The sequence below is a fragment of the Alligator mississippiensis genome, chromosome 10 (assembly GCF_030867095.1).
Source record: "Alligator mississippiensis isolate rAllMis1 chromosome 10, rAllMis1, whole genome shotgun sequence".
Taxonomy (NCBI): domain Eukaryota; kingdom Metazoa; phylum Chordata; order Crocodylia; family Alligatoridae; genus Alligator; species Alligator mississippiensis.
In genome coordinates this window covers 43730025-43753450 of record NC_081833.1, presented here as the reverse complement: position 1 = coordinate 43753450, position 23426 = coordinate 43730025, and the positions used below count along the sequence as shown (strand labels likewise).

Sequence of the window (23426 nt, the reverse complement as noted above, 5' to 3'; positions counted from 1 at the left end):
AAGGGAAAATAAAAGGAAGGATGGTCTCAAGTTTCTTGCTAGATCTGCCTCTCTCTTATTGCATGGATGGAAACGAATTCAGTATAAACTGTAGGTAAACTTCTGTGCTTGAGTAAGAGAGCAGGATTCAGCCTGATATGTTAATTTTACTGTAAGAAGTACTGGAGTAAGGCCTCTAAGAGCATTTATACACGTGCTCCAGGAGGGGGGTGGGGGACAGGAGCACTTTAGAGTGGCTCCCAGAACGGCTCTAATTAAAGCACCCAAAGTGTCACATGTATCAGTGTCTCCGCACTGAAACATGGCTGAGGGGTGCTTTGACTTTGAGTTAATGCGCCCCCATTGCCATCTTTCAGCATAGGGACACTGATACATGCTACGCTGGAATCTGCTAGCGCACGGTAATTACCATGCTCCAGCAGACTCAATTAATTGAATTAAAAAACTGAATTGAATTGAGTCTGCTCCAATGTGCCATAATTACAACCTATCAGAGCAGCCTCTGCATGTGTATAGGCGCCCAAAGTTCTGAGCAGTCAAAAGATTTTTGCCTTTGGTTCCTTTACTTGTGACTTTATCTGCTTGTATTATGTATTTGCTATTTTGCATTCAGTCCTCTTTTTCCAGGACTCATGAATCCAGTAAACAGATTGGGAAAGAGGTGTAAGTTGAGGAAGAACTTGGCCCAGAGGCATAAGTTTTGTGATGAATAAAGATGTAACTGAAATGATTACCATAAATCAGAGATGGAAGCTCAAAGGCAGAGAGAAAATTTCCCTCCCTTTTTTAATCAGTAGGGCTCTGCTAAGGTAATAGTTAAAACACTGATGGATAATAAAGTTGCATGTAACCCTGGATCAAAACAAAGTGGTATCCAGAGGCATCAGCCACCTAACTTGAACTAGATACAAGCTCTGAAATGGGTGTAATATGGTCTTTTAGCCTGCGTTTTATCTGATGCAAGTTTGGATTTAAGAATCTTTTGCAGCACTGCTAGCCTTGCATATTTTATCTGCCTGAACCCCCTCAGTCCAGGTCCAATGCCTCAGACTCTGGGTTCCTGGTCCCCAGCCCCTCACAGCTGACCAAAGCTGATCTCACGAAGAACCCCTAGCACAGCCTAAAGACCTTCCCTACAACCACAAAATTTAAATAAAAGAAAACCAGCACACAGAGTTAACTATCTGGTTCTAACTCAGACTCAACCTTATCAAGATCACCTTCACCATCCGCTGAAAAGCTGGCAAGTCAGTCAGCAACACGGAAGTCCTTGACTTCAGGAAAGCCGACTTTGACAAGCTCAGGAGGGTTGTCAGTGAGGCCCTAAGGGACCATGACCACAGGGAGAGAGGAGTTCAAGAAGAGTAGTTGCTCCTCAAGGGAGCGATCCTCAGTGCACAAACTAAGTCTATTCCATCTCAGAGGAAAGGCAGCAAGAGGGCACAGCAGCCCCCCTGGCTCTCCAGGGACCTAGCAGACCTCCTGAGGCTAAAAAGAAAGACCTACAAAGGATGGAGGATGGGAGTCACCTCCAAGGAGGATTATTCTGCGCTGGTCCAGTCCTGTAGGGAGCATACCAGGAAAGCCAAGGCTGCAACTGAACTCCAACTAGCTTTGAGCATCAAGGACAATAAAAAATCCTTTTTCAGATATGTGGGGAGCCGGAGGAAAAGCAGGGGCAACATTGGACCCCTGCTGAACCAGATGGGGCAACTGACAACTGACGCCCAGGAAAAAGCCAACCTATTAAATAGGTACTTTGCGTCGGTCTTTCATCAGTCCCATGGGACGCCCATGCCCGCTATGGGACAGGGAAGTCCGGGTGAGGGTGATCCCCTGCCCTCCATTAATGCTTACTTTGTGAAGGAACATCTTGAGAAGCTGGATACCTTCAAGTCAGCCGGCCCTGACAATCTTCACCCCAGGGTACTCAAGGAGCTGGCGAGCATCATAGCCCAGCCTCTAGCGCGGATCTTTGAAAACTCTTGGCGCTCTGGTGTAGTGCCCGAAGACTGGAAGAAGGCCAATGTGGTGCCTATTTTCAAGAAAGGGAGGAAAGTGGATCTGGCTAACTATAGGCCCGTTAGCCTGACTTCTATCCCGGGGAAGAACTTAGAAAAGTTTATTAAAGATGCCATCCTTAATGGACTGGCCGACGCCAACATCTTAAGGGATAGCCAGCACGGGTTTGTTGCAGGTAGGTCTTGCTTGACCAATCTCATTTCCTTCTACGACCAGGTGACCTATCACCTGGACAAGGGAGAAGAGATTGATGTCATATATCTTGACTTCAAAAAAGCCTTCGATCTGGTTTCCCATGATCACCTCTTGGAGAAACTGGCCAATTGTCGCCTTGGGTCCTCCACGATCCACTGGCTAGAAAATTGGCTCCGTGGTCGGACCCAGAGGATAGTAATTGATGGAAGTCACTCATCGTGGTGTCCTGTGACCAGTGGGGTCCCCCAGGGCTCTGTCCTTGGACCCATACTGTTCCACATCTTCATTAATGATGTGGACACTGGAGTCAGAAGCAGACTGGCCAAGTTCGCCAATGACACCAAACTTTGGGGCAAAGCATCCACACCAGAAGACAGGCGGATGATCCAGGCTGACCTGGACAGGCTCAGCAAGTGGGTGGACGAGAATCTGATGGTGTACAACGCCAATAAATGCAAGGTTCTCCACCTTGGGAAAAAAAACCTGCAGCATCCTTATAGTCTTGGCAGTGCTATGTTGGCTAGCACTATGGAAGAAAGAGACTTGGGGGTCATCATTGACCACAAAATGAACATGAGCCTGCAGTGCGATGCTACAGCTAGTAAAGCGACCAAAACGCTGGCTTGCATCCATAGATACTTCTCGAGCAAATCCCGGGACGTCATTCTCCCCTTGTACTCGGCCTTAGTGAGGCCACAGCTGGAGTACTGCGTCCAGTTTTGGGCTCCACAATTCAAAAAGGATGTGGAGAAGCTTGAGAGAGTGCAGAGAAGAGCCACGTGCATGATCAGAGCTCAGGGAAGCAGACCCTACGATGACAGGCTGAGAGCCCTGGGGCTCTTTAGCCTGGAAAAGCGCAGGCTCAGGGGTGATCTGATGGCCACCTATAAGTTTATCAGGGGTGACCACCAGTATCTGGGGGAACGTTTGTTCACCAGAGCGCCCCAAGGGATGACGAGGTCGAATGGTCATAAACTACTACAAGACCGTTTCAGGCTGGACATAAGGAAGAATTTCTTTACTGTCTGAGCCCCCAAGGTCTGGAATAGCCTGCCACCGGAGGTGGTTCAAGCGCCTACATTGAACACCTTCAAGAGCAAATTGGATGCTTATCTTGCTGGGATCCTATGACCCCAGCTGACTTCCTGCCCTTTGGGCAGAGGGCTGGACTCGATGATCTACCAAGGTCCCTTCCAGCCCTAATGTCTATGAAATCTATGAAAGAACCATAATAATTGTCACCTTGGTAAAGAAGGTCCTTTATTTTTCCTCAGCCTCAAAGTACCACCCTTCCCCTGCAGCCTGTAAGCCTACACTGCATGCCACAGCTTATAAGCAGCCAAGCTATGTCCCTTTTGATCAGCTGACTGCTGCCCCTGGAGATATGCCCAGTGGTTCTTACTCAGCCTAATTAATTGTTGGGCTGTTCTTGCTCTGCAGTTTCCCCAAGGATCTTAGCAGGCTCTGGCCCCAAGGCTGGAGTTTTTGTTGCAACAGTCTGCCCCTGCCGGCTACAAAAGTCCTGATTTCCCTCTGATTGCAGTTAACTAGGTTGGGGTTCCTTGTTACGTAGTTTGTGTCAGTGGAAGCACATAGTTTACCAGTACTAGAAAGCTAGTGAAAAATCACTGGAACTTGGAAGTAGAGCAACAGACAAGCATGTGTTAATTCCTAATGAGCAATTATGGATGCTTTGACAGCTAACAGAGACCTGGTGGGATTCATCCCATGCCTGGGCGGTACATATTGAGGGCTATAGATTGTATAGAAAGGACAGGTCGGGGAAGAAAGGGGGGGGGTTGCACTTTATGTCAGTGAGCAATACACATCAACCCTCATCAAGACAGAATCCGAGGTTGAGGAAGTAGAAGGATTGTGGGTTAGGCTACATGGGGGGCAAGGAGAAAGGGATTTGGTGGTAGGGGTCTGTTACAGACCCCCACACCAAGGGGAAGAAATAGATGCAGGGCTCCTGAGGCAACTCTCGGAGACCATAAAAGCTAAAGAGGCGGTAGTCATGGGGGACCTAAACTACCCGGACATCTGCTGGGAGACGCAGACAGCAAGGTCCCATCGCTCACGCAGGTTTCTAACTTGTGTACAGGACCTCCACCTGACACATGAGGTGCATGGTCCCACTAGGGGGAATGCCATACTGGATCTGGTATTGGCAACGGGAGATGACATGATAGGGGACCTCCAGATCGGTAGCTATCTGGGAGACAGTGATCACCTTATAATAGAATTCAACATAAGACGGCGAGTGGGTAAGGTAACTAGTAGGGTGAAAGTGCTAGACTTTAGGAAAGCTGATCTCATTGCACTCAGGCGATTAGTCAGGGAAGCACTGCAGAGTAGGAGTTTTGATGGGATGGGTGCCCAAGAAGGGTGGCTGTGCCTAAAGGAAATGATCCTTTGGGCACAAAGCAAGACGATCCCCGAGCGAGGCAAAAGAGGGAAAGGGGCCAGGAGGCTTCCCTGGCTGACCAGAGAGATCCAGGGCAGCCTAAGGGCCAAAAGGGGAGCACATAAAAAGTGGAAACAGGGTGAGATCACTAAAGTTGAATATACCTCCTCTGCTCGTGCTTGTAGGGAGGCAGTTAGGCGGGCCAAAGCTACCATGGAGCTGAGGATGGCAACCCAAGTAAAGGACAACAAGAAATTGTTTTTTAGATACATTGGGAGTAAAAGGAAGGCCCAGGGAGGAATAGGACCGCTGCTAAATGGGCAGAAACAATTGGTGACAGATAGGGGGGACAAGGCTGAACTCCTCAACGAGTTCTTTGCCTCAGTGTTCCTAAGCGAGGGGCACGACAAGTCTCTCACTGGGGTTGTAGAGAGGCAGCAGCAAGGCGCCAGACTTCCATGTGTAGATCCTGAGGTGGTGCAGAGTCACTTGGAAGAACTGGATGCCTTTAAGTCGGCAGGCCCGGATGGGCTCCATCCGAGGGTGCTGAAGGCACTGGCCGACGTCATTGCAGAGCCACTGGCGGGAATATTCGAATGCTCGTGGCGCACGAGCCAAGTCCCGGAGGACTGGAAAAGGGCTAACGTGGTCCCCATTTTCAAAAAGGGGAGGAAGGAGGACCCGGGCAACTATAGGCCGGTCAGTCTCACCTCCATCCTTGGTAAAGTATTTGAAAAAATTATCAAGGCTCACATCTGTGAGAGCCCGGCAGGACAAATTATGCTGAGGGGAAACCAGCATGGGTTTGTGGCGGGCAGATCGTGCCTGACCAACCTAGTCTCTTTCTATGACCAGGTTACGAAACGCCTGGACACAGGAGGAGGGGTGGATGTCGTATACTTAGACTTCAGGAAGGCCTTCGATACGGTATCCCACCCCTTACTGGTGAACAAGTTAAGAGGCTGTGATGTGGATGACTGCACAGTCCTGTGGGTGGCGAATTGGCTAGAAGGTCGCACCCAAAGAGTCGTGGTAGATGGGTCGGTCTCGACCTGGAAGGGTGTGGGCAGTGGGGTCCCGCAGGGTTCGGTCCTTGGACCGATACTCTTTAATGTCTTCATCAGCGACTTGGACGAGGGAGTGAAATGTACTCTGTCCAAGTTTGCAGATGACACAAAGCTATGGGGAGAAGTGGACACGCCGGAGGGCAGGGAACAGCTGCAGGCAGACCTGGATAGGTTGGACAAGTGGGCAGAAAACAACAGGATGCAGTTCAACAAGGAGAAATGCAAAGTGCTGCACCTAGGGAGGAAAAATGTCCAGTACACCTACAGCCTAGGGAATGACCTGCTGGGTGGCATAGAGGTGGAAAGGGATCTTGGAGTCCTAGTGGACTCCAAGATGAACATGAGTCGGCAGTGTGACGAAGCCATCAGAAAAGCCAATGGCACTTTATCGTGCATCAGCAGATGCATGACAAATAGGTCCAGAGAGGTGATACTTCCCCTCTATAGGGCGTTGGTCAGACCGCAGTTGGAGTACTGCGTGCAATTCTGGGCGCCACACTTCAAGAAGGATGCGGATAACCTGGAGAGGGTACAGCGAAGGGCCACTCGTATGGTCAAGGGCCTGCAGACCAAGCCCTACGAGGAGAGACTAGAGAAACTGGACCTTTTCAGCCTCCACAAGAGAAGGTTGAGAGGCGACCTTGTAGCTGCCTATAAGTTCATCACGGGGGCACAGAAGGGAATTGGTGAGGATTTATTCACCAAGGCGCCCCCGGGGGTTACAAGAAACAATGGCCACAAGCTAGTAGAGAGCAGATTTAGACTGGACATAAGGAAGAACTTCTTCACAGTTCGAGTGGCCAAGGTCTGGAACGGGCTCCCAAGGGAGGTGGTGCTCTCCCCTACCCTGGGGGTCTTCAAGAGGAGGTTAGACGAGTATCTAGCTGGGGTCATCTAGACCCAGCACTCTTTCCTGCTTATGCAGGGGGTCGGACTTGATGATCTATTGAGGTCCCTTCCGACCCTAACATCTATGAATCTATGAATCTCTCAAACCCAGGTCATGGAATGTTGCCCCCCCCTAAAAAAAAAAAGAAAAGAAAAAGAAAAAAAGTAAAGGGTAGCTCGGCCTCCATGCCTTCAAGAAGATCTGCAATGCTATTGTTCAGGAAGACTAATGCTGTACCAGACTTTGAGTTAGCCATATCCCTACATGAAAACTTGTCATTTTGTAATCAACATTCTTCACTATCACCTTTATTTCCAGCCTACCTGATGCCATCGCTAATCCAGCTAATCTAGTACAATTGGCATATTCACTGCATTTAAAATCCTGGTTTTAATTTGCAGAAAGAGGGTATTCATTTTAATTCACCTTTCACTCAATGTAAGTGAAATTCAACTCCATGAACAGGACTTACATAAAGTTTATATATGACTTAAATGAGGCATCAGCCTTGCGTGGCCTATTTGTACTGGGTGAATCTAACCCTTCTTGGAATAGCTACCATGGTCAGCATTTCATGGGCAATTTATTTCAATACAGCACTAGTCTCCAACATTCATTGGCCTATGGGCAACACTACTGAGTGAGCAGTGCTGCAGGGAATATCATAATTATTCTCTCTGTCAGTCTCAGTTTTAAATTTTTAATTTTTAGGGTCTAGGAACAATGATAAAGTGTCTTGATCTATGGGTTAGGGTCCACTGTAGTAGGGTACATATAAGAATTTGTAATGTTAATAGGGATCCTACAGATGGCAGGCAGTAGGTATATATTGGCACTGCACTTAATTTATAACAGAAATATTCTGCATATAGGAATACCAATTTCTTTACTGCCACTTTAGACAAGTCTGCTTGCAAGATTTTTATTTTAAATTTGATAGTGGGTTTTGTGGCTTCTTATTCAATCTCCACGGATCTTAATACATTCCAGCAATGGGTAGCGATTGTAGAATTCAGGTTTAGTGGAATATTGCTCTAGTTGGTTAACATTTGGTGAGAGGTTTGTGGCAAATATTATGACTTGCCAAGCTGGTTTGGGAAGATACAGCCTACTTGCCAGAGAATATCCTACACTTAGTGAAAAAGTATATAATACCCTGCTAAACTCAGTTTTTAAGTGGAGCTTGGGATTATTTTAAGGTTTACAAAATGACAGTGTTCATAATTTCAGCATTTAAATTGCTTGGAAGCTAATTTGTCTTTAACCATTTTGTCTAGTCATAGTAACCGCAATAAATTTGGAACTCTTTTTACTCTCTTGATTAGTCGCAAGAATAAGTGACTAATACATATGCATTTCTAAGGACTTTAGCACTATTTATATAAGAGGGAAAAGTCATTGCAGCCTAAGGTAACAGGAAGGTAGATGTGAATACCTTACACTTGGTTTACCCATCTATATCCTGTCTTATTGAATTAAAATACCAGAATGACATAATGGGGATTGGTTTGTTAATTCTGTTGTACCTAACAATGCATATTGCTATTCTCTTTCAAATGACAGGTGTATTATTCATCATTTAATGACTTAAGTTTTCATCTACAACTATATATGTATGTGGACACACCGTGTGGGTAATCTTTTGCAGAACTGCTAGTGATGTAGTTCTTGCCTATAAGCCCCAGTAATCATTTCCCATGATCATTGTATCCCCGTCACATATCAAAAGTCACAGATGAGGCAGATGGTCACTGATAGTCTACAGTTCTTGAACTTCTCCTGTAAACAGGGATAGCAGCAGAACAGAATGGCTAGAGGCCAAGGGAGCCTGCTATCGAAGGAAGCAGAATTAGAGGACTGATTCTGTAGAGCTCTGGAGGCCACTTCTATGGCTCTCCAAACCTCATACAAGAAATTCCATAGGAGCAGTATCATAGTTTTGCACCATGTTCTGTTGTTGTAACCCAGATCAGCTGGCTGCCCTGGTACAGAACGTGTAGCCTTATCACTGCTCTTGACTTTTTTCTTTCCTCTCCACAACCTTAATCTGCATGAAACTTGTCTAGTAAGACTATGCATGGTTTGCATTTTGTGTTAGGAAGCATAACTACAGTATGTTTCCTAACACAACACATTAGATTATTAGCTGAATGTAAATAGTTTTCATCCTGTAAATCTGTGACAGTAATGTATATCATTACAAGAAGACAAGGAGTTAAATAAAATGCTTGTTAATGAAGGCATCCACTGATTTAGTTTTAGTAGTTCAAATGACTCAACTCTAGCACTGCAATGGGGCATATTAAAAGAAGCCAGCAGTCTTCAAGCCTTCAGGGAGAAGTTTTGATTCAAATACATGCTCTAGTACTCATAGAATGTGCAGATTTCCTAGAACAATAAAATTCATCATAATTTGCATTTGCAGAAAAATTTGACAAATAATTAAGGGGCCTTTGCTGTTGCTGTAGCAAGAACTGTCCCAGTGTAGAGGAAAGGAAGCCCCAATGCAGCTGTGCCACAACTCACCTGTAACATGCTCTGTTTATTTTAGTCCTTGACCTGCCATGAGTGGAAGCTGCCAAGTGTGCCAGTTGGAAGGCTGCTGCTTTCTTTTATTTATGGCATAATCTAAATTTGATGTTAAGTGTCCAATAAGAAGCTGAATTGATAAGTTCAGTGTATGTAGGTGAAATTTTTAAGTCGGCTGTTGTAGAAGGGTATGGAAAGGAGACAAAATACAGTATTTGTTATAACAACAAATATAGTTCATGGTTGCCTTTTGTCTTTACAGGTGAATTTCTGGTTCTAATCTTTTCAGGCAGGAAGATGTATTCAGTGCTGAACGAACACCAGTATAAGAGCAATTCCAAACCAATCCCTGTGGTTATCATAGGTAAACGTTCTATTTGCAATCCGTGTTTGCTGCAGGCATCTGACATCCTCATCAAATTGTCCAAGGTTTATGCTGTATTTTCTCACATATACCACATCTTTTTCCTCAAAAAGCAGCTGCTGGAACTTAGAGTGCACACTATATACAAGGAAATACAATAAGAGCAATTTCCACTGTTTACTGAGTAAAAGTAAAGTCTGTGTGGGATTCACAGGGAGCAGAACAGTGAGCAGGCTCAGCTCCCTAGCTGCTGCTATTCAGTTACTTACTTACTTACTACAGGGAAAGATCTTTTTTTCTTCATTCTTTGCTTCAAAAACAAGGTATGCATCTTATTCTGGGGTGTTTCGTGCATGAGAAACTAAGGCAATTAAACCTATAAGTGTGCTGCGTATTTCTTTCTTTGATTTTCTGTAGTGTATGGAGGAAAATGTAGTTTGATTTAAGGATATAAAAAGTTATAATTTATGGCTCTTCTGAGAGAGAATTCTATAATCTTTAGGACACACAGTTTGGCTTGTTTTGTGTTTTGGAGAAATTTAGGGTTATTTCACTGAATTTTCCACCTAAGAAGGTGTCATATAGTGTTAATCATGTTAAATGTATATATTTTCAGCTTCTATACATGGGGTCTGCTCCAAACCTCACTGAAGTCATGAGGAACATTTCCATGAATTTTGGAACAGGGATATAAAGTGAAAAATATTTGGCCTGTACACCAACTCTTAAGTATTTACATTTTTTCAAACAGATGTTTTATCTGAAAATTAAAACAGTGCTGCTTTTTGTGATATTAGAAAGCCAGTTAGTTTGACTTGTTAGTGAATCAGGAAGTGCAGCTTCATAACACTATCTAGCCATGGTCACGCATAGCAGCTGTATCTGATTCTGCAGCCGTGATAGATCACAGTATAGGAGTCTTGCCCTTTTTCCTGTGTGCCTTGATCAGTTTGGGTCTGTTTCATCTCCACTATCCAATTCATTCCCTTGAAAAAGATCCAGGCCAAAATCTATGCACCACCTAAGTCTCAATTCCTGTTAACAGTGGCTTTGCCATGTGAATGGTTGTCTCAGTAAGCTGCATCCTGAGACAAAGCATTTAGACAGACAATTAAAGAAGCTTGTTTTTTCTTGATCAGGTTGGTCAATTTATCATGTTGCCTTCAAAAGGGCTTGATATCAAAACACATGCAAGTTAAAGGCTCTCCTGATGATCTTCAATGCAAAGATCCACTCAGCATAAAAGGGAGGCACTGGAATTATAGGAAGCAGCTCTGTAATTTGACAACAGGTTTCAAGGAACAGTACCAGCTAGGTATTATTTGAGGGGAACTGTGGTTTAGTCACTCCCTCAGGGGGTGATTATACTGATTTTAGGGTTCCCTTATTTCAGGAAAATCAGCTGGTTAGGTCCAACTGCTTTGTCTTCTCATTCTACCAGCTACTGGTATTGTTCTGAAGATTAGCATGAGACCCTCAAATGAAGAAGCATATCATTGTGACAGTGAAAGAAGATTCACACATACAATACAACTTTATCTGTAACTTAAACCCTTATAATCAAATATCTTAAATAAGGCTCAGGGAGTCTATCATAATTCCTACAACAAAAGGCCAAATTAAGACTGCTTCTGTTTTAAGCACCATTTCAAGTGAGGCAAGTATAGGGGCAAATTACCACCCAACTCCTTGACAGCTACCAATATTCTTTTTAAGTACAAACTAACTTGAACCCAATCTTTTGTGGCATGTCTAATTCAAACAGTTTGGCTTGGATGGAAAACTCCAGTCTCTGATAGAAGAGAAAACAAACTTAGGAACAGAAATGAGATGTGACCTTTGCTCCCAGCAGCATACTGCTCCCAATGTGGGGATTATGACAGAAATGCTCAGAGATTGCACAGAGATTTACAGACTGCTGTGTCACCCTGACTTTTCTTCCCACAGAGCATTATGCAATTGTAGTCAGTGACATACAAGTAAGCAGCTTTGAGCCTTAGACTGACAGCAAGCTATGCAGACACTGTAAAATATTAAGCATATTGGAAAACAGCCACATGAAAACTTTTCACAAACTACTATGCTGTATGCTGAAGTAGAATATGTATATGAACTTCCTAAGACAGCTGTCGGAGTTCCTTAGGAAGAATGAGTTGTCTCATTGTTTTATTCAAAGTCTGATATTTTGTGGGACTATATTGGTGTGGGAAAGAGACCGGTTCTTTTCCTAAATCTCCAGCTCACTGCATGGCTTCAGCAAATATATGGAGGAATGGAGTGGAGTGAAGAACAAAACTTCAGTCTACAGGGCTGAACTGAAACGTAGTATAAACATCTTCACTGACTTCCATTTAAAACCAATCCATCAATAAACTAGAAATCATTCAGATTTAGATAAGAGAGAGTTTGTTTTGTTTGTTTGGGGGTTTTTTTTGCTGGGTTTATAGCATGTTAAGACCAAGGTCTTATGGAAATGTGTTGAATAACAAAACCCCAAATCTGAGAATTGGCATATCGGATATTAGGTACACAGCATTTGCTTCACATATAGCTAGGTTCCTCCATGACCTAGTAGTTAGTTGACTTTTATTTTTATATTTATTTATTTACCTAAAGTTTCAAAGCAACTCATTACAAGATAAGTCTGGTACTGAATTCCTTGGCCTCATCAGATAATCTCCAGCAAATATTCTAAAGTGAGTAAAAACTAAATCCCAAATCTCTCCATAATGATAACCTATTTGCTTCCAGATGCCTATGTATTGTGGCAATCAAAATTCAGTTCGCTTGTAGGCCCACAGTTTCTGCCAGTGTTTGCAGATTTGTGTCAGTGGAAAAAGAGACTCCAACTGAGATCAGGGTTCTGGTACCAAAGAAAAATAAGTCTCTATTCTGAGGAGTTTATAGTAGGAAGAGACAAAAAAGGGAAGAGCAGTGTGACTTGAATAAGGTCATACAGCAGGGTGATGGCTGACTTAGGAATCAAACCCATGTCTCCTGAGCTGTAGTCCAGGATGCCTTCCAGTGAACTATACCGTTTGTCTGAGATGCTTTGTTAAAGACTGTTGTTCCAATCACAGCAGTAATTTTAAGTTATTTATTTATTTGTATGTTAGGAAATGGCCCTTCAGGAATATGCCTTTCCTACCTGCTGTCTGGCTATATCCCATATGTCAGTAGAGATTCTGTTCACCCCCATCCTATTCTACAGAGGAAACTACAAGAGCTGCCAGAGGTCTCCATTTTAGACCAGGTGTGTATAAAATGATAGGGCCTTTTAACAGGTGAAAGCCTCAATAATGGCATAATTAAATGTGCTGGGTTTTTTTATTATTTACAAAGTCAAATAAATGACATTGATGGTCCGCTTGGATAGCCCAAGAATGCAGGCAAAACAAATTATAACCACGTTCTAATTTATTTTCCAAATTGTTCTTGTGCTGGCTCTTTATACAAGTACTAAGCACTGCTTATATCTTCAAACAGTTCATAAGCCTTCTATTAACTAAGTGAATTTCAGCACTACGGAACACTAAATGATGTTATTTGTAGCAGCTACATTTCAAAGTGATGTGAACTCTAAGTTTCAATTCTGCCTTCTAGGATCTGCGGTACCTTTCTGAAGGCTTAGAGGGACGATCCCACAGTCCTGTGGCTCTTCTCTTTGATACTCTATTGCGTCCAGATACAGATTTTGGTGGAACGGCAGATTCGGTCCTTTCTTGGTGGCATGAGGCTAACAGAACCATTCCCCATCTGGTCCTTGGCAAGAACCCTCCTGGAGGTGCCTGGCATGTATGTGCAGCTAGATCAGTGGGGCCAGCCTGTTTTGGCTGGCATGTCACAAACTGATCTTATGCTCTCCCCAAGTGCCACTCTGGTCTCCTTTCTCTGCCTGATCTGTTGCTCTGCTTTCCTCTTTTTGCCCTATTTGTCACTGTACTCCCTGTCCCCTCCCCAATCTGTTGCATGCCACACACAGATGCTGCCCATGCTACCTCTGGCACATGTAATGCAGGTTGGCCAATCCCAGTCTAAATGATTATGCTTCAGTCTGTCTCAGGATATAGCCAAAGTGTCCTAATTCAGGAACATAAAATATTCTTGAACAAGCTAGTCCTCTAGGTAAGTAGCATCCTACAGGGCTCTGCTTTATACATCCCAAAAAAGTAAGAAGGTTTGAATGGATGTGAGAGTTGTACCCCAGCTGACTTCTACCTTTTGGCTCAATTAGGCTGAAGTCCATTAGCTTCACTGAAGTCTTATTACCCAGTATGTGATGGAATGGTTGGACTGTACTATTATTGATTAATTCCTTTTTTCAGAGGCTAAAATGATTGACTTTTTTTGTTTCAGTCTATTGAAGGATCTATGATCACTCTGAGCCAAGGAGAATGGATGGGGCTTCCAGATTTTCAACTGAAAGACTGGATGAGGAAAAAGAGAAGGTGAAAAGACCTGCTATACAATTCCCTATTTCTATCATCTAAGGGCACCTTAACACATGCTCTGGGGGTGCAGGGGCAGGGTGCTTTAATTAAAGCACCACCATGTCTCCTGTATCAGTGTCCCTGTGCTTAAAAATGGAGGCAAGGGTGCTCAAACTAAAGCTTGTTCAAGGAGCTTTAGTTCAAGCACCCCCACCACCATTTTCTTTGTATGGAGACACTGATACACAAGATGCAGGAGGCTGCTGGAGCACAGCAATTGCCACACTCCAGTAGATTTGATTAATAGAGTTTGCTGAGATGCACTGGAATTCCAGTGCATTGGAGCAGTCTCCACAGTCATGTATAGGTGCTGCCACCTATATGTAAAATTATATGTTATATGTAAAACCAGTGCAAAGACCTTGCAGCAGTTAGCTACCTATTGTAGATGAAGGACATAGACAGAAGTGATAGTTTTTGCCCAGTCTGGCGAAAGCAGTCTACAGCCATAACAAGTGTATGCCTGCAGGCCACTTCAAAAATGGCCAGTTGTGCAAAAATCTGAACCCACATTGTATGAGGGTTCTGATGAATGAAAATATTTCAAAACAGAGCATCTTCTGTAACCTGTGTCTGTGCTGCCTGCCAGCCTCAAATGGTTTTCAGAATGGGAGCAGAAGTAGTTCAGTCTGGGGTTTTTTTCAGCCCCCACTGGAGGGTGGGTCAAGTATATTCACCCACCCTACCCCCCAGAGCCAGCTGGGGAAACTTCTAGAACAAGGTCCCTCTACTCCCTTTTCCCCCCTCCCATTCTGAAAACAGAGACAGGCTAGGAGGGTGGAGGGGTCAGTGCTAGGGGAAACTGGCTGCAGGCTGGCAGCCAGCAGCTAGATTCACCTCCCCCTTGAAACCAACAGTAAATTTCTGTTTGGTTCAGGGAATCATGGCAGCTCAGAATGCTTTCCTGCAAACAAAGCTTGGGTTTTTTAAAGTTTAGTTAGGAGGCATGGAAAGCTCCAACTTTCGTAATCTGTAGTCCTTTTGTATATTTGCACTATTTCCTACTGGCAAACCAAATCCACCAGAGGTACAGTGCAATCATTCAGATGTTAAACTGCAAGTTGACTGTTTGTATCTCTTGGATCTGTAATTTATTTTCATTTTTACATTTTAATTCTGAGAAAGCACAGATCGAAAAGCAAAACAGAAGTGATAAAAAGTAGTAAGTAAATTGCTGTGGATTGTGGAGTTTTCATATCAGGCAATATTGCTGCTTCTTGTGTGATCATCTCTTTGTAGTTGAGGGATTAACTGAATTACACTGGTATAAAGTTAGTGGAAAGAAAATGAGGTTTAGTTTCTCTGGTAGTGTTGGGGTATATGACTGTCCAATACATTAATCAGAGAAGATGAATTATGTGATCATAATTTGATAATATCTTATTACAGGGGCCTCAGAAACAACAGAGCTACAGCAGAAGACATTGCTCAATATTATCAAAATTATGTGGCAAAGAAAGGGCTGCAGAGGAATTTTATCTGTGGGACTGTTGTGACATCTGTGCAGAAAGTGAGCCAAGATGTAATCTCTAACAATGCACAGCAGGATCCTCAGAAGAATGGTGGTTCCCCCTGGGATTTCCCTGAGACAAATAAGGAGAATAACCAGGTTGCTAGTGGAAGTCTCTTCCAGGTGGATGGATTCATCAAAACCATTATGGGTGATCAGATGCCCTTCTCCATCTATGCAGAGAATGTGGTCTTAGCTACAGGAACCTATGATAGTCCCTCATGGCTTGGGGTCAACGGAGAGGATCTTCCTTATGTACATCACAAGCTCTCTACCCTTGAAGAAGCAGTGAAGAACAAGACAGTTGATATGACATCAGATCCAATCCTGATTGTAGGTGCTGGCCTGACAGCGGCTGATGCAGTTCTCTTTGCTCATCACTGCAGCATCCCAGTGATCCATGTTTTTAGGAGAAGAGTCAGTGATCCAGGCCTCATTTTCAATCAGCTTCCCAAAATGATGTATCCAGAGTACCACAAAGTGCATCAGATGATGACAGAACAGTCAGCTGCTTGTTCAGGGCCATATGAATGTTATATCAGCCTTCCTGAACATCATGTGATGTCCTTCACAGAGGACAAGAAGTGCATCTTTCAGGATAAGAAAGGCCACCAGAAAGTCTATAACATTTCCATGGCTTTTGTTCTTGTTGGCTCAAACCCCAACCTCTCCTTTCTACCAAATAATGGCATTAACTTGGCAATGGACAATATGCAACCAGTCAATCCCAAGAGGAATCCCATAGATGTTGACCCATTTACATATGAATGCATTCAGGAAAAAGGACTATATGCTGTGGGGCCATTAGCTGGGGACAACTTTGTGCGTTTTGTGCAGGGAGGGGCTCTAGCTGTCGCTAGCTCTTTGTTACAGAAAGCAAACAGAAAGCCTCCTTAACAAACAAAGCACAATAAGTCAGAAATATTGACATAGATTATACTATTCTCTTTGATAGGTGTACTTTCCTACCCAGGGTGCTCTTCAAGGCTGTGCAGTCATTAGGTTGTCAGTAGGTCTGTTTGGGAAGAATAAGCCAGCAAGTACACTGCTTGGAATTTAGATTTGTAGTGTTGCTGAAGTTTCTACCATGTTAAATCTGGAGTAGCAGTTCCTTCTCTGCATGTATTTGCACTATAGCAGATGGAGCTTACATCTTATGCTGGGTATACTGGGGGGACAAAGAGTCCAGCTATCTTCCAGGCAGTTGAAAAGTTATTTTGCACTCCTGTTTAATTCTTTTCTAGTGGCCACATTAGCAAGCCCTATATTTGTTGTCTTTACAGTGTTTCTGGATAACACGGGTAACACTACATAATACAACAACAACAAAAGCTTGCTTCATATAGTCTCATGTGGCACAGCTGTATGTTCTTGCTGTGCAAGAGTCATTTGAAAGCTGCGCTGTAAGTATCTTACGTACCTAAAACAGAATTCATCAGTGTAAAAAAAATTGTCATAAAAGCACTGTCTGAAGGGCTTTATTACCTAGAGACCAACGTTTTTCTGTATGTGGTTTCTTTGCATGTAATACAGATATGTATTTTTTTCTTATGAAGAAATCTTTTGCAGTAATGCCACAAACTTACTAACTTTAAGATGACAGTTTTTAAAAGTCAAAAACCAGAATGATATATGGAATAACTATGTTAAAGATAGAAATAAATAGGAATTATGAGGTTAAAAGATCCAGTTACTATATCTAGATTCTGCACATTCATTTTACTCTACTCGGTAGAGTTGGACTACATTAGATATAGTAGCATGGGCCATGTAGCATAATGTTTAAGAACATTTATACAAAGTATGTTCTTTAAACAGGAAAATGTGCATGATGTCTCATTACATTTATCTTTGAATTTTTTCATAATTTTCTACTCAAAGAGATCCTAGATTAATACTGGAAGATAGAGACCACTGTAAATTGCTTGATTCTGGAACTTGAATAATAGCTCTGAAGCTACGTTGAACCTTCATGGAATTCAGTGGGCAGTTCACATGCGGAAAGACTGTGGCTAGGAAAAGACATGTAAAATGCCTGAGCCTGAATTGATTCAGTCTTTGCAGCTTAACCTGGCTAGGCTGAATCAGCTTGTAACCACTCAGACATCCCCTCTGGACTGGAAAAATGCAGGCACATGCCTGCAGTGGCTCAGGCTAGAAGCTGGGGGGGCTAGAGCAGGCCTCCCTTCTCTTTACCAGGGTGCTCCAATTAGGGAAGGGACCCTCCCCCCTTCCCCCCCACCTCTCGCTGGTCAGTGAGGGAACCAGCAGAGATTTAATTACACAGCAGGGAGCATTTATCACCCCTTCAGTCAAGCTCTTCTTAAACAGCTTGTTCCAAAGAAGGAACAGTGGGACATTACCAGTGTAACAGGAGGGATGGCAGGGTCACCGTGCTAGCCCTTGCCGCCTCCTCTACTGTGCCAAGCTTCGGACTTGCATCCTCCTATTCTCGCCCGCCACAACTTTGATGATAAGTGTTTTTTGTAGGGAGGCTACCTCTCCTCCACTTGGCCACCGTTCTCCTGCTCCGGGTGTCCGGCGTGTCTAGGCCTTGCGGGCCTTCTCTATACGCCACCCTTCTCACCGGGCTCTTCCCTCTGCAAGGCTGCCCTTCTCACCGGGCCTTCTCTGTGCCGTCGCCCTCTCTCGGGGCCTTCTCAATAGTGCCCCTCTCTGGGGCTCGTCGTGCCCACACTTGGGCTTCTCAAATATTGCCCCCTTCCTGGGGCTTGTCACACCCACACTGGGCTTCTCAATAAGGCACTCTCCTCTCCGGGGCTCGCCGTGCCCAACTTGGGCTTTTCTAATAATGTCACCCCCTTTCTGGGGCTCGCCACGCCCACACTGGGGCTTCTCAATAGTGCCCCACCTGGGGCTTGCTACACCCACACTGGGGCTTCTCAAATGCCCCCTTTTTGGGGCTGGGGTCTAAGCACCCTGTAAGCTGCGTCCTCACTGGCACCGGGGCCCCCCCACCACTGTGGCTCCCTTTATGAGGATACTGCGTCCACTCTGGCGCTGGGGTCCTCACACTTCGTTGTGAATCCCCGATGAGGCCTCCTTCATCCCCTTATAGCCTCACCCAAACCACTGGTGTAACAATAGCAAACACAAACAACAACATAAACACAAGCCCCTGGGCTATAACTAGGCTCAGGCCTACCGGGTTTTCTCTCCTACCGCGGTGACCAATGCTGCTTTGGCATTCAGGTTCTCTCTCTTCTGGCCAGGAGCTTCCTCATCCTTAGCTGTTGGTAGGGAAGCCCTGCTGTCTTAGATGCCATTCAGCAACTACCTCTGGTCTCGGCTCCCCTCCTCTCATAAGAGCCAGGCCTTGCCTCTTATAGCCAGCTGACCGCTGGCAGGTGTGGGTCGTTTGCTGGCTCCCGTTGCCTTGGCAACCAGCACCTGAGGAGTCTTCCGCGCTCTCTCAGTAGCAGGCACCTTAGTGTCCTGCTACAACCAGCTACTTGTTGATTAGCTCCAAAGAGCCCTAAGCGGCACTGTCCTGTCTTCCTTGTCTCCCACAGCATGGACCATAGCCAGCATGTGGTCTGCTAGCTAATGCTGAGAGGTGTCTGTGTAAGGCAGAGGGGAGGGGGGAATCCCTGCTTCAGTGGGGGGGGGGGGAGGGAGGGGAGCAGGAGGAAGCCAAGTAGATGTCCTGTACCTGCAATCTCCATCAGAGCTGCAGCCAGGGAGCAGAGGGGAGGGGCCAGCCCTACTGGGCTGGATCAGAGAGCAGAGCCTGGCCCAGAGTTGCCAAGCGACTGGAATGCTGGAGGATTCCTATTTAACTTAAACTGGGAAGGGGTCTGGGACAGATGTTGCATAACTGATTTGGGTCAAACCAGTTTAAGTCTGATACTACATTCAACCAGGTTTATATCAACCTGGTTTCAGTCATTTTTCAAACTGGTTTATGTACACTGAACATCTGTTCTGTTACAGGTTTAAACCAGTTTCTGATCATGTAAACTGTTTTATGTGTAATGTCCATCCCTAGCCTGTAGAGTCATGGCCAATATGCTACCCAAGGTAGAGGCCTGACCTTGTACTTCTTCCTGGGCCAAGATTTCCATTCAGCCAGCAAGCTGTTCAGAACAAGGCCTAAACAGACCACTTTTCTGTACCAGCATGTTGACCATGCAGAATCCTTTCAGGCATCTGCTTACCTAGAAGAATGTGCTGTTTCATTAAGTTCTAATGTCTCTGGAAAGTTGCATACATTTGTTTCTGGTTTTTTGAGTTTTTTTGTAGCTGAATCAACTCAAAAGTTTATTAGCAAAAGGTGGGGGGAGGAGTGGGGAGGTGAAGAGCACAATCTGTCCCTTTATGTTGGTGCTGTCCTTTAGCAACTTTGTGTAGCACTCTGGTACTTTTAATTCTATTTTTCTAAGTTGGCCATATCATCTTTGTATATGGAATTTTAAAAAATAAAATAAATGAAACCTTATTCCTAGTGTAGTAGTTTACTTCACCTTTAGCTGAATCACTGACCAGAAGCCATGCCCTAGAGGACAATGGTTTGTTAGCTCGTGTCTACCACGTTACTGGCAGCTTCCAGGATGTTACTAAATAAAAGTAACAAATTTGCAGTATGTCCAGTAACCATCACTTTCATAAGAAAAGTACCCATGTCTTTAAATTGTAAAGTACCATGCAAAGAAACCAAAAGAGATCAGCTGTGCATAGAGGAATCACCCAGGAGTCTAGTCAATATAACCTTTGTGACTGAAGTTTTATTTAGTTACCACTACTAGCCCCATCTTGAGTGTAGGCATAATTTTCTCATCTTGTCCCACTTCTCCCATAATACATGCCTATCATGTGCTGGGGTGGTGGCAGTAGACAAAGAGCACATCTTTGTGATGTGCTGGCCATGAAGCCCATGTGTAGACTCCAGACATCTTGTCCCCAGTCACACAGAACTGTGTTGTGGTTATATTCATAGCCTCCTATAAATAAATGGTCTTGGTCTCCATTATATTGATATCTTCAACAGTTATGGGTGCTCAGATCAGAGCTCAACAGGTTATACCTCTGGAAAGCTATCATACTGCAGCTATTCAACACTGTATTCAAACCAACATATCAAGGGTAAGAAAGGGGACAGACCAACCACAGGGTTCTCACCCAAACTCCATAACTTGCTAAGGATCTGCACAAGGGGTAGGACCAGGGCCTTCTATTCTATGGGCTCTCTGCCCATGTTCTTTGGAGACTGGCAGCATGGCTCTGAGGACTCTAAACTTCCATGGCCTCCTGGGGAAGCCTCCCTTCCCCTGCATGGTAATTGTTACCATATAGGGAATTCTGTGGTGCAAGTAAGAGAGTCCTAGGCTAGGCTACCTTTTTTGGGCAGTCACTAGGAGGACATGACTAAGAAAGTGATAGGCAACTTCTGTGTCCAACCCACTGATCTCCTAGTTCAAGCTTCTCTCTCTCCCCCCTGCACAGGTCTGCATAGAGATGTCAGTATTGTCTAGAAGAAAAAGGTAAATGCCACAGAAGGGGATGAGCATCTTTGCATGATAAGACAGGAGTCAACTCAGTCTCCTTCAGTTTCCTACACACTTCCAGTAACCTGACTGCCCAGTCATTCATTCAACTCACATTGTCTTTGCAGAGGTCCCAGTACTGAAAGTTTTCAGTGTCACACTATTTCTGTGGTTCAGTTAACCTTCTCTAAAAAAAGATCAATAAACATGGTGGCATGCACCTTTCTAAAAATAGTTGTTTCAGTCAAGTCCACAATTCCCACATCAGCAGCAAACAGAGCGGAGTACAAGAACCAGTGGGTCATCTAAAAAAACGGGACATCAGTGAAGAGAGGACTGGGAATAAGGGATATGTGTAGCAGTGATACCAGCTGAAACAGTGCTATTTATGTTGCTAAATTAAAGCTCAATGACTAGTGCTCATACTGTACATTCCAGCTTCAGCTGCCATGTCACCATGATCTAATTTGACCTAGATCTGGGAACTGCTGGTCAGCAAAGTCACACCTTCCTAATTTAGGAGTTGGTGGTGATCTTTCTTTCAGCTTGTATGTTTTCCTAAAAGAATAATGTTTTTGAAGAACAAGCAAGGGAACAAGATTTTTTATAGCCAGTACTAAAGACCTCATGTTGTGCATCATAATTTTACTACAGCAACTACCCTCTCTGCTCGACGCTTTATTACTCAGTAGTGGGTGCATCTATACATGTGCTTTAGTGTGCATTAGCTTATTTTAATGGGCTTTAAAGCATCACTAAAAAAACATGCTATTTAGTTAATATGCATTAAGACAGGCTAATGCACATTTTCCTAGTACCTCACAATGGAGAGCACATTTAAACATACTCCAGCAGTGGGGGGGCAACACTTTAATTAGAGCAGCTGTAATTAAAGTGCCGCCACATCTTATGTGTTGGTGTCCCCATGTCCCCACAACAGGCAGCCCCACCATGCTTACCAGCCCCAGTAGGGTGCAGTTTCAGGTCTTAGACAGGACCAGTCTTCAGTCCTACTTGGTCTTACTCATCCCTCTCTGGGTTCACCCAGGCCCCTCACTAGGTCTCCCAAACACTTGGCCCCTCTCTCAGGGTTCACCTGGCCACTCAATAGGCCTCTTGTGCACTCATCCCCTCTCTCTTTGGCCTCTCTACAGGCCCCAGGCACTCAGCCCCTTTCTCAGGGCTTTGATACCCCACACTGGGTCCCTCCATCCCTTTAGTTCCTACCCAAATCTCCAGATGTTATTCTTCTTGCTGGCATTCAGAAGTGACAGCCTTCCTGCTGGATGATATTCCTTCCCAAAATGTTACCACCAGCCCTGCTCTCAGCGTCTGGGCTTATACCTGTCTAAACCCAGCCCCTCTCCAATCAGGTGACTCCCTTGATCAGGCCTAGCCTCACCTGCCAACCCCCTGGTACAGCTGACTCTGCAGTTAGCCGACCCCCACCTGCAGTGTCTCAGCAGGCTGCCTGACCTCTTAAAGTGGAAGGCACATCAAGTGCCCTGCCGCAGCCCCCGTCACCATTTTTAAGTGCAGGGATGCTAATACATGAGATGCAGGAGGCTGCTGAAGCATGGCAATTGCCATAATCCAGCAGGCTTCATTAACTGAGTCTGCTCCAAGGTGCTGGAATTTCAGTGCATGAGAGCAACCTCACCACTCTTGTATTGGCACCCAGAGGTACAAGATTTAATGCACATTAACTAAAGTGCATTAATGCACATGTAGATGTGCCCAGTGACTAATAAATCCCCAATCAACATTATATTGTGGTAATTCTAATCAATTATCACCTAGTTTTTTCTGTGTAAGCAAGGAGTTTATTTTAATATCAACCACTAGAGTTAATGGAAACCAACCACATGAGAGAGGGCTTTCTTAGTCATTCATAACCCGACTTAGTCACGTGACAAGAGCCAAGAAACAAAGATTAGTCTTTTTATAGCTCTTCTGTCTCTTGCTACAACATTGATGCAATTTCATTAGAGAAGCTACAAATGTGTCTTCTTTTCTGCTCTTCCCACCACATTCATGTTCCTCTCAATACTGTTCAGAAAGTTAACCTAGAAGCATAGTTCTTCACCTATTTTCTGCTGTAAGCTACTTCACAGGTGATCTTTTATAGGCCCTCCCAATGCCCAAGCCTTGTGGCTTAAAGCATTTCTTCCTACCACCAATGTAGGGATGTTCCAGGGCACAAATGGAAGCAGCAACTGATGGTTTGTAATTGTGAATGTCCAGCTACCAACAGCAACTGCTTTTTTTTGCTCTGCCTCCAGGGGGCATGCAGGTGGCAACCAACTGCCACCTCCCACCACCCCAGTTATGTTGCCACTGTTTCCTGCTACCTATCTGGACAAGTTTAGCAACACCAGTGGACCCTACAAATGAGCCTAAGAACTAACAAACATTTCTAACACCAGTTTCTTATTCTGATGTAATAAAA

General features: G+C 44.5%; 1 protein-coding gene across 3 annotated transcripts in view; it reads left to right on the top strand.

Annotated features, from left to right (window-relative positions):
- The window catches only part of OSGIN1 (oxidative stress induced growth inhibitor 1), an 85969-nt gene extending 66037 nt beyond the window's left edge, over nt 1-19932 (top strand). For all 3 annotated transcript variants that reach the window (XM_059713754.1, XM_019499211.2, XM_059713752.1), the window contains 5 exons: nt 9372-9473; nt 12590-12726; nt 13077-13268; nt 13830-13921; nt 15353-19932. In XM_059713754.1, the coding sequence (XP_059569737.1) occupies nt 9407-9473; nt 12590-12726; nt 13077-13268; nt 13830-13921; nt 15353-16370 (1506 nt within the window). In that variant the 5' untranslated portion in view covers nt 9372-9406 and the 3' untranslated portion in view covers nt 16371-19932. The remainder of the gene's footprint in view (nt 1-9371; nt 9474-12589; nt 12727-13076; nt 13269-13829; nt 13922-15352) is intronic.
- Nucleotides 19933-23426: the final 3494 nt, after the last annotated feature.